Source organism: Sinohyriopsis cumingii, unplaced genomic scaffold, assembly GCF_028554795.1.
Source record: "Sinohyriopsis cumingii isolate HCF-2022 unplaced genomic scaffold, ASM2855479v2 utg001460l, whole genome shotgun sequence".
Lineage (NCBI taxonomy): Eukaryota > Metazoa > Mollusca > Bivalvia > Unionida > Unionidae > Sinohyriopsis > Sinohyriopsis cumingii.
This window is the reverse complement of record NW_028316002.1, coordinates 2,079,351-2,099,935: the sequence shown is the minus strand read 5'-3', so window position 1 is coordinate 2,099,935 and position 20,585 is coordinate 2,079,351. Positions and strand designations below refer to the sequence as shown.

Here is a 20,585-nt window from a genome sequence, read left to right as displayed (position 1 = left end):
TTTTGAATCCTTGGAATCCTCCGCTGAAGCATTGAGCTTCTTTACAAGGATTTCAGGACTGAAACTGAACATTACCAAAACAAAAGCAGTTTGGATAGGAAGCAAGAAGTACAGTACAGAAACATATTGTCACAAGTTAAAGTTACAGTAGGTGACTTAAGTTACATCACTGGGCATAAAGTTTTCAGTGGATTTGGATAAAATGGTAGAAATGAACTTGAAAAAACCCCAGAAATGATTAAAATTTGTTTAAAACGTTGGGAAAAGCAATCCTAAACACCAATTGGTAAAATAAGTTTTGAAACCTTAATTATTCCAAAGCTTAATCATTTGTTCATCTTATTACCAAATCCTCTGCCCAATTTTATGAGAGAATTAAACGAATTAATTTTCACTTTTATATGGAAATAAAAAGTGAACAAAGTTAAAAGAGAGGTTATGACTGAAACTTTTTCTAAAGGTGACTTGACGGTGACAGATACAGATAAATTTATATTAGCTTTGAAAATAACATGTACTCATAAAATTCTTCTACCTCAATTGGTCAATTTATTTGAATATGCAATATTTAAGATTAGAAACCTGTTCCTGCTAGGAGATGAAAATGTGATTACTTTATCCAAAAAGACAACAAATGTTTTTTGGCGTGATTTTTTACTGGCACTGAATCTGTTACTAGAGAAAAATATACCCCGGACAGGACAAGTTTCTGCATGAACTCCCTTATGGTGAACAAGGTAACCATTTTCTATAGGAAATGGTTTGAACATAATGTAATCTATATTGGTGATGGGCTTACGGATCAGGGAACTATGATCAACTTTGAAAGCTTTAAAGCTAGATATGGTCTTAGTACTAATTTCCTTGTCTTTCAAGGGATAATTCAGTGTGTAAAGTCCTTGTGTAAAAGGTTACAATTAGGTAAATCAACACTGGTCAGACCATTTATCCCTTTCCATTTAGAAACTGTATTTCATAACAATAAAGCATGTAAAGACTACTACAATTTACTTTTAAAAAAGGGTGTTAAACCAACTAGTGAAAATAAATGGAATGAAATTTGTAATCTGACTGAGGATATATGGTCTGACATATATGCTAAAGTTTTTTTTAAAATAACAAGGAACTAAAAACTACATATTACTCATAGAATTTTACCAATGAATTCCTTTTTGTATAAAATAAAGTTGTCCAGCACTGATAAATGTACTTTTTGTAAAAAATGCCTCGAAAACAGTATTATATTGCATTTGTTTTGGGAATAAAATGTGATAATCAAGCTGTGGAATGGAGTGATCCTTGGATTCAGAATAAGGTGAATAAAGATACTGTGCTAAGTGCAAAAACTGTTATATTAGGATATACAAATAGAGATGGAATTTATGAACAACCTTTTTACTTTTGGTTTCTTTTAGTCAAATACTACATCTATATATTTAAAATGAAAAGGAATATACCTAGATTGGATGGTTTGAAAGTTTTTATTAAAGATCATTATAACTTGGAAAAATATAGTGCAATAAATCTGAAAGGAAAGAAGCATTTATGTTGATTTGGGAACAGTAACTAGACTGGTATGTTTAACTAAAATACATGTTTAATAGCATCATCTGTGTGACACTGTGTGTGTGCGTGTGTGTGACCTAGATAATGTATATTTATAACTGTCAAATAAGAGATCATGTAATACATGAATATGTGCACGTGTGCTTGCATGTGTGTGTATGTTATTTGTTTTCTCCTACACTATATTTATTGTCCCTAGGCTATACGAGTTGTAAGGTGACCCTGAGATGGTTCCCTGATCCAATGGTTAACCTATTACAAGGACAATTAAAAAATAAATAAATAAATAAATAAATAAATACATGATTGTGATAACTTAGGAATACCTTCAATAACTTACAAAGCCCCCTCCCCCAATCTAAAACAAACAAAAATCTCAAAACATCTTCCGCTTGCAAAGTTGAAAGTCAGATGAGAATGGTCTCCTCCTGGATTCAGGAACTGGCAACAAATCCCATCCATTTGTCAGTTACTACTGGAACAGACTGTATGGTCAGTGACATCACCGTGGGGAGGGCTTGGAGAGTGTGCTGGTATTATGAACAGGTAAGTTTTATCTAAGAAACATATTTACTCCAAAAACTGGTTTCTTCTGTAAATATGCTACCCAGTTTTAATAACTTAGGAGAATAGATAAGAAGAGGAAGGACTTGTATCCTCTTACCCTAGTGCTGGTCCTGTCTCTGGTCTTCTAAATTAATGAAGCATATTCTAATCCTTTTTGAGATAGGGCGCTGTTACACTTAAAGGAAATTACAGTGGTGACCGCCCTGACCTCACAATCCAGTTTGTGCAAGAAATACATGGATGTTGAGAAAAGATCCATATAAGTAGTGTAGATAACCCAATGTATCCAGGACAATAGAGCATGAGAGGAAATATCTTCAATTCTTCTTTCAATCCGCTTTGATTAGAAAGTTTGGACTGAATGACAAAGCATGTATCTCACTGATCCTACCCACAGTAGCTACAAGGACTCGGCAGCAGGTTTTCTGCTACAGTTGATTCAATGATACTCAAGACAAATGGTTCAAAAGGTTGCTATATTCCACCAGTGTTTCCCTTTACCCTCATTTGCGCTTCAGAGACCCCAAATTTTTAATTTGACCCCTAGTTTTGATACTAAAGTTTGTTTCTTACTCAGTCTGACTCATCAGTGTGGACATCAAAGAGATTTTTGACTCTCAGTCTTGCACCCCTAGAGGATACACTGATTTCGTCATGGAAAATTATATTTCAATGAAGACCCAAAGCCTTCAGTCTAAACAAGTCAAAGTTCACAAGAAGGTTAGATATGTATTTGTTCTGGTCTGCATCCTTCCTTCCATGAAGCTGGAATGTGCATAAGGATGTGGAACAGCAGCCATTGATGGGGGTGGGAACTCATTTCTTTTCAGCACGCACAAAAGAGGAGACTAGCTATCTCTGGTACTGAGGCCTTTGAGGGTATGTTTCCACTTGCACCACTTGAAGAGAAACTCTCCTCATCACATATGGTTGGCTGGAGCAGTTCTGTCGATCACTTGTTCTGACAGAACCATTTTCTTCTGTAAGCTTTCTAGACATGAACCAAATAAATGACCTGGTGCTTCTGCAGAATATCAAGGCAACTCTGTTTCATGACTGTGGAGGTGATTAAGAAGCCCCTAGGACTGGTATTTAGGCTGCAAGGATGTGCCCTAAAAGTCTGGCAAATGTGTTCTGCATATGAACCTTATGAACTCCAAGGCCTGAGAATTGGTATGAGAAGATTATGCATCTATTCTTAATATAGTGCCTGAATGAAAAGGTGAATGAGCTTAGATTCATGAAAAGATAAAGCTTGCTACTGGCTCTAGGGGAAAGGAAAAGGTCTGAAGTAAGAATCTGATGAGTGAGCATTATGACCAATCTCAGCCATTATCTTAATAAAGAGACAATTGATTATTGAAACAGATTGTCAACTTTGTACATTTTTGTAATGACACATGCCATTAATGATGGGGAAGAGGCATTGAATGTAGTATTGTGGCACTTGCAGGTCAAGTGTCTCTAGTTCCATGGAAGACTTCCAGTTCTTTATGCTGGGATGTCACTAAAGTGGCATAAGGATGGCATTATTTGCTAACATGAAGAGAAGGTGGGATGAGATTGGTCCTTGCCTCCTCTATGCTTAATTGTTAGTCCATCAGCAGAAAGGTGATGTTCACCTTTGCCTGCCATATGGTGTCCTTATTTTGCTGATGTCTCCTATGAAATGAAGATGTAGTTCTAGGTCAATGTGAATGTGAGGCTCCCTTACTCTGCTGGCGTGAAACGAAAGTTGACAAATGCAGTTAGGGCATTAGGTTATGTTTGTGTTGACCTGCTATGTTAACACATGAGGCAAATTAAATACCAACTCTCAAGCACAAATGTTCTCAACAAAGCATTTAGGCTATGTTCAGACTGCTGAAAAAGCCTGGAAACCAAGTCCAACATGGGACATGTCACTATGACATTTCAAAGCAATTTTTGCATGATGAGGAAAGACTTCTCATGCATACACAAAGACTAAGGTTTGACAGTCCAAGGCTCAAAATGGGTTCCTTCTAACAGCGGTTGATGGGTGTGCCTTGTAGCACACCAGGTCATAATGCAATTGCCAGTACAAGAGAATGACTGTTGTGGGTCTTAAAGTGGCCTTTTTCAAAGCAACATAGTATGCCAGTGGGAGTTGGAGAGAGGCCTTATGTGTTTCAAGGGCAGAGGATGACAGAGCTATGCATGCAGAAACTGGTAAATCATGCTGATTGATGTGTGAAAGGCTATATTTTCTCTGAACTTTGTCAGATTCATAAAAGAAAATTTTCACAGATGGAAAAGACTGGAGATATGAGACAATACTGTGATGAGTGCAAGCTAGCACAACAGGCTCTGTGGGACAGTGAACAAAGGCTGGGAATCTGTTCATGTTGGGGCATTGTTATCTCCAGGAATGCATTGTGTTTGTGAACTACAGACTAGGCCATGGTACTGGAAACATATCTGAGCTGGAACCAGTGATGGAACTTTCCAGTACCAATTTTCTATACTCTCCAAGGTTGGCAAAAGGTAGTGTGAGACAGTTTACTGATTTTGATGCTTAACATGCTTGGTATCCAGGTCAGAGCCAATGCTGAAGTTTTTGATTTTGGTGTCAGGTGCTATCTGAGACTTGAAATCAGGATTGGTATAGCAGAATAAATGTCATCATACCAAATTCCTGTGCCAAACATACTTGATATAATTTGTGTCTAGATTAGATTGCACCTGGTATTGAAACAGTCATGGTTGGGTGCCAAGTGCCATCTGTGACATGAAAATGAAAAAGAATATACTGGGAAAATTTATACTCAGTTCATGTAATTGAAGACACAGGTTCAGACTCAGCACTGGTGTCATCAACAGCAATGTGGCATCTGGTGTCAAAATATGGTACTATCCTGGGAAAGATCATATAGCTAGTACCTGGGAATGTCTGTGTTCATTGCACATCCTCTATTAGTCTGGGTGGGCTGCCATAACATGTTGATCTGTTTTTCCTAGCCCACTGCATTTTCATGAAAATCTGAACTGCCTGCAGCAATGGGAAGTGAAGTGTCAACAGATGTAGCAGTGGTGGCAAGACTGATGGAGTCTGCATCATACATAGAGTCTGCATGATGGATAGTGCATTTATTTATTTTCTCACTGCCCATAGCAAGTAGTACTGATGGTTGCCCATTGTCCAAACCTTCTTAGACCAAAATGAACACAAATAAGATGTGATCCAAATTGCACCCCATACAAATGATGTATAGTTAGGATCGTTGACACAATTTTTACCTAGACATTTAAACTTGATGCACTTTTCTCTGCCCATTTTATTGACAACTGTAAATACTGACAGGAAATGCTTTCACATGTGAAATCAGTCAAGCATAGTGCTAAATTTACTGTGAAAATAATGCCAATGGTAATGAAAAGTGCCTTCCGAAATTATGTGCATGACCTTGCAACATATATTAAAATAAGAAAAAATTGCTGACCAAATTTATAGACTAGGTCAAATACTGTAGTCAAGCTGACTGAAGTACTATAAACTCCAGGCCTCGCAATTAAGTTGGCACAGACATGCTTATCATAATACGAAGGTAGAGAAACAAAAAGTGAAATATTCTTTACAGTGAAGAGAGTATAAGAAACTGAAATATAGCTGGAGTATGCTTCACTTCCCTGCATGAGAAAGCTCACCTGAGAATTGCTCAAATGGTGAAAAGACATGTGCATATCTGTTTTGTCGGATTTCCTTAGAAAAGCAAATAGAAACTGATGACTGGATGGGATTTGACACCAAGGGGACACTACTCTTGTTTAACTTCCACCTTGTCAATCAGACATTTCAGTGCATTTGTTGCTAATGACTGGGACGGCTGGATTTACAAGACAGTAGATGTACTCCTAAGGTGTTAAGACTGGGTAATGTATTTGAAGAAGAAATACAACCTATGGAGAGGTAAAATACAATAGCTAATAGTGTTTTCATGTGGATACACCTTGCTCTTCTTAGGGCTGCCTTTCTTAAATCTTTAGAGGTTTAACACATGATATGTGATATAACAATCTGAAAGTCCATTTTGGGCATCAATTTTGCACCATTAACCTCTTTTTTTTACAATTTCATTACAAATATAATCTTACATGAAAATGCACCAATTGCATTCATAAAAATTACCTTCTAGTAGACAGGATACCCTCAGAAGAGACTTTATCATACTCAAAATGCCCTGAGAGACAATCAATCCCCTGCCTTGATCAGGGTACAACACTGGCTAAGCCAATCAGGCATGCACCAGAAACTCACAGAATATTTATAAAACAGCAAAAAACAATGCACAATATCTCGCCCATGAGAAATCAATACCAGTCCTACAGATTAAGTTAATCCCCAAGTCTTAAAATGGTTTAGCAAAAAAGTAAGCATTAGAAAGCTCTGTCTGATGATAATTAAGCTCACCCCTCTTTTACAAAAACATTCAATATGGTCCTCCATGATCTTACTGTCACAGAAATATCATATTAAGTTTCCCTTTTTTAAGTATAATTATACAACATATTGCACTCAGTCAGGTACAAAGTATGTATACATGCATCCAATCAGGTATGATCATATAGCTGCCACCTATTTTTCTTTCATTTTTGGGAAAAGCATGAAGATAATTTAAGTAAAGAAATACAGAATTTTTACCATCTGGTGGCTCATAGTCTGAGGACAGCTCATTCTCCGATTCAGATTGGTCAGGGTCCATTTTGTCAGCCTCTACTGTTTGTTTGAAGAAAGAAAAGATAATATATTTGCATCTTTTCTCCACTTAATAAAATAATACACTGCAAAAGGAGTAAAATGGCAGAGGGCAATTGCTTTTTATCAGCCACTTGATGGGAGGACCAATTTTCTTTTTTTAATGATATAAAACATATAGTACAAATGAAAAACTGGAGTGTATGTAACCCCATACTGCAGGCAGCATAGTAATTCAAAAATGAAAATAAATCTAATAAAACTTTCACAAAATTTGTTAACATGAAGAAAATTCTAATCAGATCATCTTGATATTCATATAAACATGGAATGAATAATGTTACCTGGTATAGCCATTTGTCTTTCCCAGTACTAACAATGCTGTTCACCCAATACAACAGAGTTCTCACCACTGATCCCTTATATTCAAGATGGTGGTTGGAGTTGAAGTTTAGGTACCAGTAGTCTGTGTATGTAGGTTGATGGTAGATCATAACTTTTGTTTTCCCATTATTTAAATTGTGAACACAATCATCCAAAAATGGTAACTTCTCATCCTCTTCCATTTCATAAGTGAACTGAATATTTTCATCCATGGAACTGAGATGTGCAATAAATATTTCAATACGATATTCATGCATCATTCCTCTGATGAAGGCTTTGTGAAAAGGTTGAAAGTTTAGGAGTCTAAAAACTTATTTTGCCAATGAATATATTTATTTTTAGTTTCAGGTAAACTTGCATTCCAAATTTAACTGACCTAGATATGCTGTTTTCTGTCTTATTGTCATAAACAGATTTTATCAACAACAAAAAAACAAGTTTTTTCTTTTGATATTTACTGATATGAATTGTTAAAAATTTGAAAATACAGAAAATTTCATAAGAACTGATAATAAAATGTTGGAGCTATAAGCATTTCAATTTTCTATATAGAGTAAGTCATCCTAATGTCTTAGCATCAGACATGAAAGCTCAGTGTGTCTGTACTTAACATGAAGTCCTTCACAGTACCAGTGATTACATTTCTCACCTGTCCAGTGGTATGTTTTCAGTCGAGTATATTTTTCATCTGTCCACTGGGATTGGTATGCTAAAGTCAAATGCATTTGTCAGTCATCCATTGCTATTGGTATGTTACAGTCAAATTTATTTGTCATCTGTAAATTGCTGTTGGTAACTTACAGACAAGTGTATCAGTCATCTGTCCATTGCTATTGGTATGTTAAAGTCAAGTGTATTCATCATCCATCCATTGCTACTGGTCTGTTACAGACAAGTGCATTTGTCATCTGTCCATTGTTATTGGTATGTTACAGTCAAGTGTATTCATCATTTGTCCAATGGTATTGGTATGCTAAAGTCAAGTGTATTTGTCCTGTGTCCCTTGCTATTGGTATGTTATAGCCAAGTGTATTCATCATCCATCCATTGGTATTAGTATGTTACAGTCAAGTGTACCAGGTATTCATCATCCATCCATTGGTATTGGTATGTTACAGTCAAGCGTACCGGGTATTCATCATCCATCCATTGGTATTGGTATCTTACAGTCAAGTGTACCAGGTATTCATCATCCATCCATTGGTATTAGTATGTTACAGTCAAGTGTACCAGGTATTCATCATCCATCCATTGGTATTGGTATGTTACAGTCAAGCGTACCGGGTATTCATCATCCATCCATTGGTACTGGTATCTTACAGTCAAGTGTACCGGGTATTCATCATCCATCCATTGGTATTAGTATGTTACAGTCAAGTGTACCAGGTATTCATCATCCATCCATTGGTATGTTACAGTCAAGTGTACCGGGTATTCATCATCCATCCATTGGTATTAGTATGTTACAGTCAAGTGTATTCATCATCCATCCATTGCTATTGGTATGTTACAGTCAAGTGTATTCATCATCCATCCATTGGTATTAGAATGTTACAGTCAAGTGTATTCATCATCCATCCATTGCTATTGGTATGTTACAGTCAAGTGTATTCATCATCCATCCATTGCTATTGGTATGTTACAGTCAAGCGTACCGGGTATTCATCATCCATCCATTGGTACTGGTATCTTACAGTCAAGTGTACCGGGTATTCATCATCCATCCATTGGTATTGGTATCTTACAGTCAAGTGTATTCATCATCCATCCATTGCTATTGGTATGTTACAGTCAAGTGTATTCATCATCCATCCATTGGTATTAGAATGTTACAGTCAAGTGTATTCATCATCCATCCATTGCTATTGGTATGTTACAGTCAAGTGTATTCATCATCCATCCATTGGTATTGGAATGTTACAGTCAAGTGTATTCATCATCCATCCATTGGTATTGGTATGTTACAGTCAAGTGTACCGGGTATTCATCATCCATCCATTGGTACTGGTATCTTACAGTCAAGTGTACCGGGTATTCATCATCCATCCATTGGTATTGGTATGTTACAGTCAAGTGTATTCATCATCCATCCATTGGTATTGGTATCTTACAGTCAAGTGTATTCATCATCCATCCATTGCTATTGGTATGTTACAGTCAAGTGTATTCATCATCCATCCATTGGTATTAGAATGTTACAGTCAAGTGTATTCATCATCCATCCATTGCTATTGGTATGTTACAGTCAATTGTATTCATCATCCATCCATTGGTATTAGAATGTTACAGTCAAGTGTATTCATCATCCATCCATTGGTATTGGTATGTTACAGTCAAGCGTACCGGGTATTCATCATCCATCCATTGGTACTGGTATCTTACAGTCAAGTGTACCGGGTATTCATCATCCATCCATTGGTACTGGTATCTTACAGTCAAGTGTACCAGGTATTCATCATCCATCCATTGGTATTGGTATCTTACAGTCAAGTGTACCGGGTATTCATCATCCATCCATTGGTATTGGTATGTTACAGTCAAGCGTACCGGGTATTCATCATCCATCCATTGGTACTGGTATCTTACAGTCAAGTGTATTCATCATCCATCCATTGGTATTAGAATGTTACAGTCAAGTGTATTCATCATCCATCCATTGGTATTAGAATGTTACAGTCAAGTGTATTCATCATCCATCCATTGGTATTGGTATGTTAAAGTAAAGTGAATCAAATGTATTTGTCATCTGTTCATTGCTATTGGTATGTTACAGTCAAGTGATCAAATGTGTCCATCATCTGTCCATTGCTATGGGTATGTTACAGTAAAGCATATGCAATCTGTCCATTGCTACTGGTATGTTAGAGTCAAGTTGTTGTTGTTGATGTAGTAGGGTTTAACACCATTTTTCAGCACAAGTTAGGCTATACATGGCAACCAGTATCAATGGTGGAGGAAGAACCCTGAAAAACCCCGGAAAGAATCACCAAACCACAAGAAGCTACTGACAAGCTTTCTCAGATACTCACATTGGCCTAACCTGAGACTCACACCAAAGCAGACAGAGCTGAGATGGTAATGATCTGTAATGGTGAGCGCTTTAGACCACTTAACCACTCGGGGCCCCCATTAGAGTCAAGTGCATCTGTCATCTGTCCATTGCTATTGTTATTTTAAAGCCAAGTACATCAAGTGTATCTGTCATCTGTCCAATGGTATGTCAAGAGTCAAGTTATCAAGTGTATCTGTCATCTGTTCATTGGTATTGGTATGTTAAAGTCAAGTCATTGAGCATATCTGTCATCTGTCCATTGCTATTGGTATGTTACAGTCAAGTGATCAAATGCATATGTCATCTGTCTATTGTTATTGGTATATTTCAATCAAGTGATCAAAAGTATCTGTCATCTGTTCATTGCTATTGGTATGTTACAGCTTGACTGACATTAGGCAATTGATCAATTATATCAAAAGCTCACAGAGTTTAAGCAATGTATTGGAAATCATTGCTAATAAAATGCACATACTAGCAGTAAAACTTACACGACTGCAAAACCTTACACAGCAGTTCTCGATTGTATTGGCATGACAAGACATCATTTTGATTTCCAACTAAGTACATGATCAAAACTGTGTAATTATAGATTATAGTTAAACCATCCTAAACCAGCTATCTCTGAAAAGCATGTTGACTCTAAAGACTATTATAGTTTACTGCTTAAAGTGTCTTTAAAGTTTTGTTTAACTGAAATAAGTAGAAAAACTGACACTGTATGCCATGAAACTATTTAACATGATATTCTTTGTCATGATGTATCATTAAAGATCTTGATCTAATGTGTATAGACTAAGCAACGAAACATAAAGCCACAGAAGCTCACTTGGTACAGCATCAGTCTTTCAATCCAAGTGTCAAGGGTTCAATACCTACCTTGTCCAGCCTGGTTTGACTGCCTTTGTGTGTCATTTCCTGGGCATGATGTTATTAATAATGTTCAATAAGCCATTTAAACCAACCAACCAATGTTATTTTTTAAATTAGTGATGGTCATATGCTTATTTGTTTTATAAGTGCTTATCAATAATGAAATGTATTACAAAACCACTAGGTGCATTTGTAAAATTTTGATTTGTTATTGTTTTCTTATCTACCATATTTTACAGAATATTCCATAAAGATAACAGATCAAGCAAAGGTAAGACAGTAAGATGAAAAAGACATTAGCATAACAAGATACTATCCTTAAAAACAAATTATTGTGCTTATCACATAATTAAGAACAGAATAATCATCAGATGAGACACTTATACATTTGAGACTGTTTTTTTTTGCACATATATATTCACTTTTTTGGCAACAAAAACATCGGAAGCTGTCCCATTTGCAATTATTTTCAGAGACACTTTTCTGTACATGTATCCACTAATATAATCCATATTTGAGAATATTGTGCTAATCTTACACAATCTATTTTTAAACTTTATTATAATTTTACGTCTGATGACAGTTTGAGATTATATTATAGAAACATTTACAAATCACATTCCAACACTGCCTGTTTACAAATAAGCATGTCTTTTGGAAAAACACAATTTGATAAATTCAAAAGTATGAAATATGTAACTATACATTCTTGATGTATGATCAATCTTGCAGTATAGAATTTCATTTTAAGTCTTGGATGTTGTTTTACCATAGTACTGAGCTTTCAATTCTGGCAAAAACTTTGAAAAATATGGTCATCTGTGAAACAGTCAATCATATTGGACAAATGCAGAATAGATAACACAGTTCTGACAAGTTTACTGCACACAACTGCAATCCCAGTTTTGATCCCAGCTCTGGCATGGTAATGTAAAGCAGTTGTCACTATGAGGTTGATGGTTTTCTACTTGTTCCCCAATTTCTTGAAACAAAAATGAGAAACTAATCAAGCAACAGAGCCATTGCATGTCTTGATATAAGATTCGACAGCTTTTACCTATTTAATCTTACATAAATGACTGGTGTTGGATGCTGATGTTTAATCCATTTTTCTGCTCCATACACCCACACTATAACTATTAATCTCTGCTGTGTAATCTTTAATGTTCTCAATATTCTTAGCCACACGTACTAAATGCTCATAAATCCCAATTTGTTTTTAATTTAAGTTACACAGTGTAGCAAAGTATATTGTGAAAGCTTCTAATAAATATAAACTGCATTGTTGTGTTTTGCCTCATGTTGGGGGAATGGTATGGTATTTAAATACAACTTGGCCAAAAAGGTTTTGACACCATATCAAACTTCTTTCTGCTGACTTGGAACAAATAATGAATGCAGTTCTGAGTATAAACTTACTGGGCACATTCAGCGGAAAAGACCATGTATGGTCACAACTTTGGTCCTTAGACATATCTTTCTCTTGACCATGTTCTTTCTTCTCATTCAGTATATTCATACTCTGTACCAAGTCTTCTTTGACCTTAACTTCTGGGCTCCTTGTGGCCTTGACCTCTGTCAACCAGTTGTTTGGGTTACATGAAAGAGACTCTGTCTCTATAGTAAAGGGATGAACTACCACTCGCTTTCTGCCATCTGATCCAATTTTACCCCTTTTGTAGATTACATCTGGATTGTCTTCTGTATCATCTTGTTGGTTGCTAGGCAATGGAGGAGCAAGGTCACCAATAGAATCATCTGGTCCACCACTATCTATTAAATTAATTTAAGTAAACAGTACAAGGTCAACTACCACAACTCATTTTATGAATCATATCAAATTTCTTTCTTCATTGAGTAATTCAACACGAGTATTAGCAATTTTCTTTCAAGGTAAAATACAACCAAATTGTAAATTTAATTTCTAATGAGTAATACTTAACATGCATGTAAGAAGAATATTTTAAGTACAAAGATTGCTTTTATGTTTAAATGTTGAAGAAAACAGTTTCAACACCCAAGTCTCTTCTTGATCATCAAAGAAAGTTATTTGCTATCCTTAAGTAAAGGTCACATAATGAGCAATAGAGAAGATTTGTCATAACATGCAATACAAAACTGCATGGTTTGTGTTTGTGTTTTTTTTTTAAATGTAGCTTCAGAAATCTGAATCATAATCACTATGATGTCAGCCATGTCACAGTTTATAGTGATGTCTAGCACTGGGGCATCATGCCGCAGACATGTAGCATGATGTCCCACACAGTCACATTATCCTGACACCAGGCAGACCAGTCCTAACACTAACCCTCTTAATGCTGAGTGCCAAGCAAGGCATGTTAGTATCATTTTTGTAAGTCGTTGGTATGACTTGGCCGGGGTTCGAGCCCACAACCTCTCTCATTTAAGGCACACAACCACTTAGGCCAATGGAGTGGTCAAAACTACATGGAAACCCTTGTGTGATACCAGTGTTGTTATATGTTTGTTTACTCTCTTACATGAGGAGAAATACAAGTTTTTATGGTGCAGTAGGCACCAGTGAGTAAGAAGGTAAGACACCAGCCACAGCTGGAGTGAGGTCTTCAGCTGCAACCATCAGTGAAGACTGCATCCTAATACTGCATTTTGGTGTTTGGGTGTGGAGAAATTGCCTGGAGTGGTCTGCTGGAATTGGTCTCTGGTGGCCAGGCACTGAATAAGTGTGCCAACACATCCACCAATGGCTGGTAGCCAAGCTTGATGGAGTTACTTGCTTGCCTATGCTGGCACTCAACAGACTACATTTCTAAAACATCCAGTCCAATTTTTTATCAAGCCCTGGCAAATCTGAATTCATTCCATCAATAAACTACTTGATGTGGCCACTGCAAGTGCAGAACTGGCTAGGTATCATCTCGACATATAGCTGAGAATACAGATATTTCACCCCCAAACCTCTCACAGGTAATCTAATCTATTTTCAGTGCTAATATCTGCCTTTCAAATAATTCAATTATAAATGCGTGTTTTTCTTCTATTATCATTTTATAACTCCCGGAAAAAAACTGTATGCATTACCATATATACTCACATAGAAGTCAACTCCAACTGCAAAGAATAGAGACTCCAATCTGCCATCATTTCATGTGTCAATAGATCAGGGTGAATGTTGTTTGTTCTATTAATTACACCTAGCAAACTGCACAGACCCAGATCTTCTGGCACATTATGTGACTCCAGATCTTGGTCTTTTAAACTTAAATATGTTTCAATCATACTTCTTCTAATAAGAACAAAGTTAGAAATACAAAATGTCAAGATTATGTTCTGTTTTTGTGTTTGCAAACTTTGAACAATACTGAAAGACTCAAAGAATATTCTGCTGGGACTTCAATTTTGGGGCTCAGAAAGTTTCACATCTATAAACCTAGTCCAGAGCTGCCAACCCTCCAGACTAGCAATTAGTGAAAAGTGGGACAAAAATTAGTGAATTTTCAACACAATTAGTGGAAAATTATACCATGATACTAGCTCAATAACTTTGATGGCCAGTATTGCGTGATATGAAAATCCTAAAATAAAAATAAAACATATTATTTACACTGATTACATGTACAAATTTATTTGCAGCCAAATTTACTGAAATACACAAACTTCATGCTATTTGTCATAGTATGATGTTGTGACAGACTTCCTCAATTGGGCTGTGGTAAATTGTTTCTTTTTCTTGCCTGTTGTTTAATCTTGGTGACTAAAATTGTTGCAAATATTCAGCATCTAAAGAGGCACTGAAGTGTATCTTATTTTTCCGAACAATAGGAAATACTCTTTCACTGTTGCTGATCCCCAAATGAGAAAGGCAGGTTATATTCAACACAAAAGCTCACAAACAATTCTTCTGCATTGGTAGCTTGCAGGACTTGAGTAGGTAGCTTAAAGTACTCCAGAACTTAAATCTGCTGTGGGTGCTCTTAATTTTCCCAATATCTGTAGGCTTTTTGCTAGCAGTGTGCTTTTCCACATCATTCTGCCACATGCCCACATATGTATTATTATATAATACATGTACAACAGGTAAACTGCAAGCAACAATACAAGCCCCTGTGTGCATACCCAATTCTAAAATTTGCAGCACAATACTGTGCAAAAAGCATAATGTCAATCGATGTTTCATGGCTGTATACAAGGCCAATATTTGGTATACTCCAATCTATGCTTCAATTTTAGCCTTGGAGGTGTAAACATTTTAATTGTATTGTGGATTAATTATGAACTGTATTAATCCAGAAGATGAAACATCGAACGATTAATGATTAGTGGTGTCAGTGCATGCATGGCAAAATAAGAACTCAAGCAAATTACGATATATGGTAATCTTTAAATATCTTTCAATATCTCAAAACTTCCCACACTTCAAAAAGCTTTCTTTATTTAGTGTTTGTTTTATTAAAAAATTACAGTTGCTAAAAGTATGTACACGTGCCATTAAAAAAATCAGTTGGGCTCCAGTTTTATTCATGAGCATTTGTAAAACTTTTGTTCTAAATATAGATTACAAAATTTACAATGCTTGCTACAGGGCAAACCATAACAACTGGATACAGTTTTACCAAAATTGCAAATAGCAATATGAGGCCATTACTGGCATCAGTGACCACTACTGACTAGCACTTAACGGGATAAAGCTATTTTATTCCTGGTTTAAGCCAACTCAGAATGCGGGAATTCATGATTTTGTTTGCATGTGGCATAAATCTGTGAATCGCTCTAGAGAGTCATGAAATTCATGCCAAAATCATGGGGGTTGGCAGGTCTGCTGGTCACACTGAAATCTCACTCATGTTGACCAATGTGGTATCTCCCCTATGTCTTTTGCAAATGACACAACAAAATGCACTGTTGTCAAATGTTTATTTTCTTATTTTTTTTTTTTTAGAATACCTACTTGGAACCAGTTTATTCATTGAAATTCCAAATCCAGGAAGATTGTTAACCACAAAAAATAATGTAATCACATTGTAATCACATAATATTTCTTGCCCTTTAGAGTTCTTGCATTTGGGTTGCCTGGTATGCTTCAAACTTGATTGGATATGAAAATCAAAACAAGGCTATATTAATACTGTTACTAAATTAAGTCTTTGCTAGAGTTAAGTCCCCAAATTAGTCTAGTATTGCAGGTACATTTCAAATGAACAAGTTCTGATGATAATCCCAGATATAATAAATCAATTAAATAATATAACCAGAAACATGAAATTTTTCCTTACATGTGACTGGACAAGAACATTTTGGACTGAAAGTGATCTGCGGAGTAGATTAATTAGTTTTCAGATTGACATTTACTCTTAATTTAGATGATCAATCCAATTAATAAACTTCTTTCGCATTTGTTATTTCTTTGCAAACCAGAAATACCTTCCATAACCATTTCTATCTCTCCAATGTGACCTACATCCCATGATGCACCAGACCCACAAGATTCTTGTGTTTCATCCATGTCTATAGGTCCTGAAAGTATCCAATTGGAACAAATGTGAACTAAAATGGTAACTGTATCCAAATCTTGTAATGCTAAATATAAGAACATGGTAATGAAAGATAAAGAACCAAGTAACTATAGTAATAATGTAACCAACCTATCAACATGGAGATAAACTTGTATTTGCTAGTGAGGATATTTTTGTGCGATTGTGTTTATGTGTTTTAATGTATAATTAGATTTTAACTAACCTGTTAGCAATGTAAATTTTTCAAATTTAACTAGTCTATAATTCTGAGCATCACCATTTAAGGACATATATTTTATATTACAAATATGTTCTATACAAAAGACTTTGCAAACTGATATTTTTAAGGCTTCAAGTGGAGAACAATCATTTTGTAAGTGAGTTATTCCCATGTGATAAAATGGGCTGCACAATTGGGCAGCACAACAGGCTGCCTATGGATTACCCACATTTTACATTGGTAACAAAGTGTTTGCTCCTACCTAGTAACATTAAGTTAGCTATAGGACACACTGTACTAATTCAGTTCCCATAGTAAACCTACCACGATATTAAAAATTCCATAATTTTAAATTTCTCAGTGCTCATGATAAAACCTATATTTATCAGTATAGATACATTCCTGTATGATGTGTAGATCTGTGTAAGTAAAAGGATATGAGCCATAGCATTTTCTGGACCTACATGTGTTTGAAACATTTGTTTTCAATTCTGTACCAAAGAGTCTGGTGAATTCTTCAAACTCAAGACTGTTAAAGAACTGAAATTCCATCAATGAAACAATGTCTCAGTTTTTTCAGCTACAACTAGGATAAACCCTCAAAGCTTCCTTTTACTAACATCTTTCATTATCAACCAATCCTGGCCAGCCAAACCCACATATACTCTATTTTATGTGCACCCATTTCCAAACTGGTTCCCATTTTTCCATACAATTAGTACCATGTGTTCTATAGGCAGCAACTTGGGAACCTTTTGCTTAGTTTTTGAAGCTATAGATAGAAATACAGCAGTTCTTTCAATGTTGAGTCTCCATTCTAAAAATAATTTCATCTGGACAAAATAATGCTCAAGAAGACCTTATATTTTGTTTTTGCCTGATAGGAATTTCAGTTATTATATTTAACACAAGACTAAAGATACACACAAACATATCAATGGAGTTTAAGTAAGTTTATAATAATCTTTGTCTTGGTTGTCACAATTTAGCTGAATTTTTATATTCTTTCAAAGCACACTTGTCTAGTTAATTCTGACTTGGCTTTTTCTTTTATTAAGATCAGTCAGGTCTTAATGTATTCTACTTTACTCTTACAAATGCCATGTAATGAAAACAACAATATGTTGATTACATTGTTTTACACTGATAATGCTCATAATTTTAATCATATGGGGAAATCTATAGTTGTACATTTATAGCCATATTTTTTTAATGTGATATCAATGTAGCCTAGTTTGTAAATGATGGAGAATAGGAAGTTCAAAAGGTCATAAGTACTTGTCAAGATTGTGCACACATAATATGTTCACTTAATGGAAGGCAGGACACAGGCAGCCTAAGAAGTTAGCACAACAGGCTGACCTTGTTGGCATTACAATTTGTCCACAGGCAAGCTACTTTACCTTCAGTACCACTATAGGCAAGCTTTCTGAAGTGGGATATTTTTAAGAATAGGCAACTCATAGTATATCACCATAGAGGTCCTTTAATGATGGCTTTAGCCTTACATCTAAGAACATAACTGAATATTGCCATGACTACAGTGATGCTTTACTATAAAGCAGCTCTCAGTATAACACTATTTTCTAATAACAGATTTCATTGTGAATTTCGTTAAATTAGCTGAAGTTTGTTTTATAATTGCAACTTTAACTATTTCACCTAGTTTTAGTTCTTCACTGATTCATGCCAATTGTAATGAGAGTTAACATCATTTAAATAAACTTTTACACATGTGCAGTCTGGGAAAAAACCTTCCCCATGCCCAAAGACATTACTAGCATTTGAACATTATGCCCCTAGCTTATCTTTAACTATAAACTGCAGCTGCAAACAAAAATTTGATTTAAATATCAATTGGCTATACCTCTATATGCTACACACAAATTTTATACACACCAACTTAGATCATACCTAATTTCTGCGCAGAAATAAAATCTGGATCAATTTCATGTACCAATTCATTATGACCTTCATTAAGCAGACTCTGTAGAAATGCTTGAAACCAAATACGTGGTTCCTGTCTTCGAGGTAAAGCCTCTAAAAGAAAAGGAAAAGCTTGCTGAGGTCCAGACCGATCCTCTTTACAACGGATTTCTTGTTCATCTTCCTCATTTATCACATTTGCTGATAACAAAAACATCAGATGGTGACTTGGAATCACTGTCTTCTGCAGATCAGGAGCAAAAATATGGATCCACCTAACATGATATTCCTGATGCTCCACTTCTGTAGCTGGTTCTGATGTCAGAATTTTTATTAGGCGTGGATACTCTGCAATAATTGGTATATAAAGTTATCTTAAGGTCTGACTGTATACCTTATCCCAAGCCTGAATGTATATGCACTGTGACTCTAAGCCTTATTCTAGGGATGAATGTATATGTATGCAGTACACTGACTATAAGCCTTATCCTAGGCCTGAATGTATATGTATGCCATACCCTTTGACTGTAAACCTAATATCCTAGAACTGAATGTATATGTATGCCATACCCTTTGACTGTAAACCGTATCCTAGTCCTGAATGTATATGTATGCCATACCCTTTGATTGTAAACCTTATCCTAGTCCTGAACGTATATGTATGCCATACCCTTTGACTGTAAACCCAATATCCTAGAACTGAATGTGTATGTATGCCATACCCTTTGACTGTAAACCGTATCCGAGGCCTGAATGTATATGTATGCCATACACATTGACTATAAACCTTATCCTAGGCCTGAATGTATATGTATACAGTATACTGTGACTCTAAACCTTATCTTAGGGATGAATGTATATGTATGCCATACCCTTTGACTGTAAACCTAATATCCTAGAACTGAACGTATATGTATGAAATACCCTTTGACTGTAAACCTAATATCCTAGAACTGAATGTATATGTATGCCATACCCTTTGACCGTAAACCTAATATCCTAGAACTGAATGTATATGTATGCCATACCCTTTGATTGTAAACCTAATATCCTAGAACTGAATGTATATGTATACCATACCTTTTGACTGTAAACCTAATATCCTAGAACTGAATGTATATGTATGAAATACCCTTTGACTATAAACCTTATCCTAGGCCTGAATGTGTATGTATACAGTATACTATGACTCTAAACCTTATCTTAGGGATGAATGTACATGTATGCAGTACACTGACTATAAGCATTATCCTAGGCCTGAAGGTATATGTATGCCATACCCTTTGACTGTAAACCTTATCCTAGTCCTGAATGTATATGTATGCCATACCCTTTGACTGTAAACCTAATATCCTAGAACTGAATGCATATGTATGCCATACCCTTTGACTGTAAACCGTATCCGAGGCCTGAATGTATATGTATGCCATACACTTTGACTGTAAACCTTATCCTAGGCCTGAATGTATATGTATGCAGTATACTGTGACTCTAAACCTTATCCTAGAACTGAATGTATATGCATGCCATACACTTTGTAAACCTAATATCCTAGGCCTGAATGTATATGTATACAGTATACTGTGACTCTAAACCTTACCCTAGAACTGAATGTATATGTATGCCATACATCTTGACTGTAAACCTAATATCCTAGAACTGAATGTATATGTATGCCATACCCTTTGACTGTAAACCTAATATCCTAGAACTGAATGTATATGTATGCCATACCCTTTGACTGTAAACCTTATCCTAGTCCTGAATGTGTATGTACCAAGTGGGAAATTT

The 20,585-nt window shown here is 35.7% G+C and overlaps 1 protein-coding gene across 1 annotated transcript in view; it reads right to left on the bottom strand.

Moving 5' to 3' along the window:
* The window catches only part of LOC149772481 (antiviral innate immune response receptor RIG-I-like), an 89,761-nt gene that overhangs the window by 44,676 nt on the left and 24,500 nt on the right, over window positions 1-20,585 (bottom strand). Inside the window, exons 5-8 of the mRNA XM_089947751.1 lie at window positions 18,783-19,142; window positions 16,557-16,649; window positions 12,576-12,929; window positions 6,794-6,868 (exon numbers count right to left, since the gene is read on the bottom strand). Coding sequence (XP_089803877.1) covers window positions 6,794-6,868; window positions 12,576-12,929; window positions 16,557-16,649; window positions 18,783-19,142 — 882 coding nt within the window. The remainder of the gene's footprint in view (window positions 1-6,793; window positions 6,869-12,575; window positions 12,930-16,556; window positions 16,650-18,782; window positions 19,143-20,585) is intronic.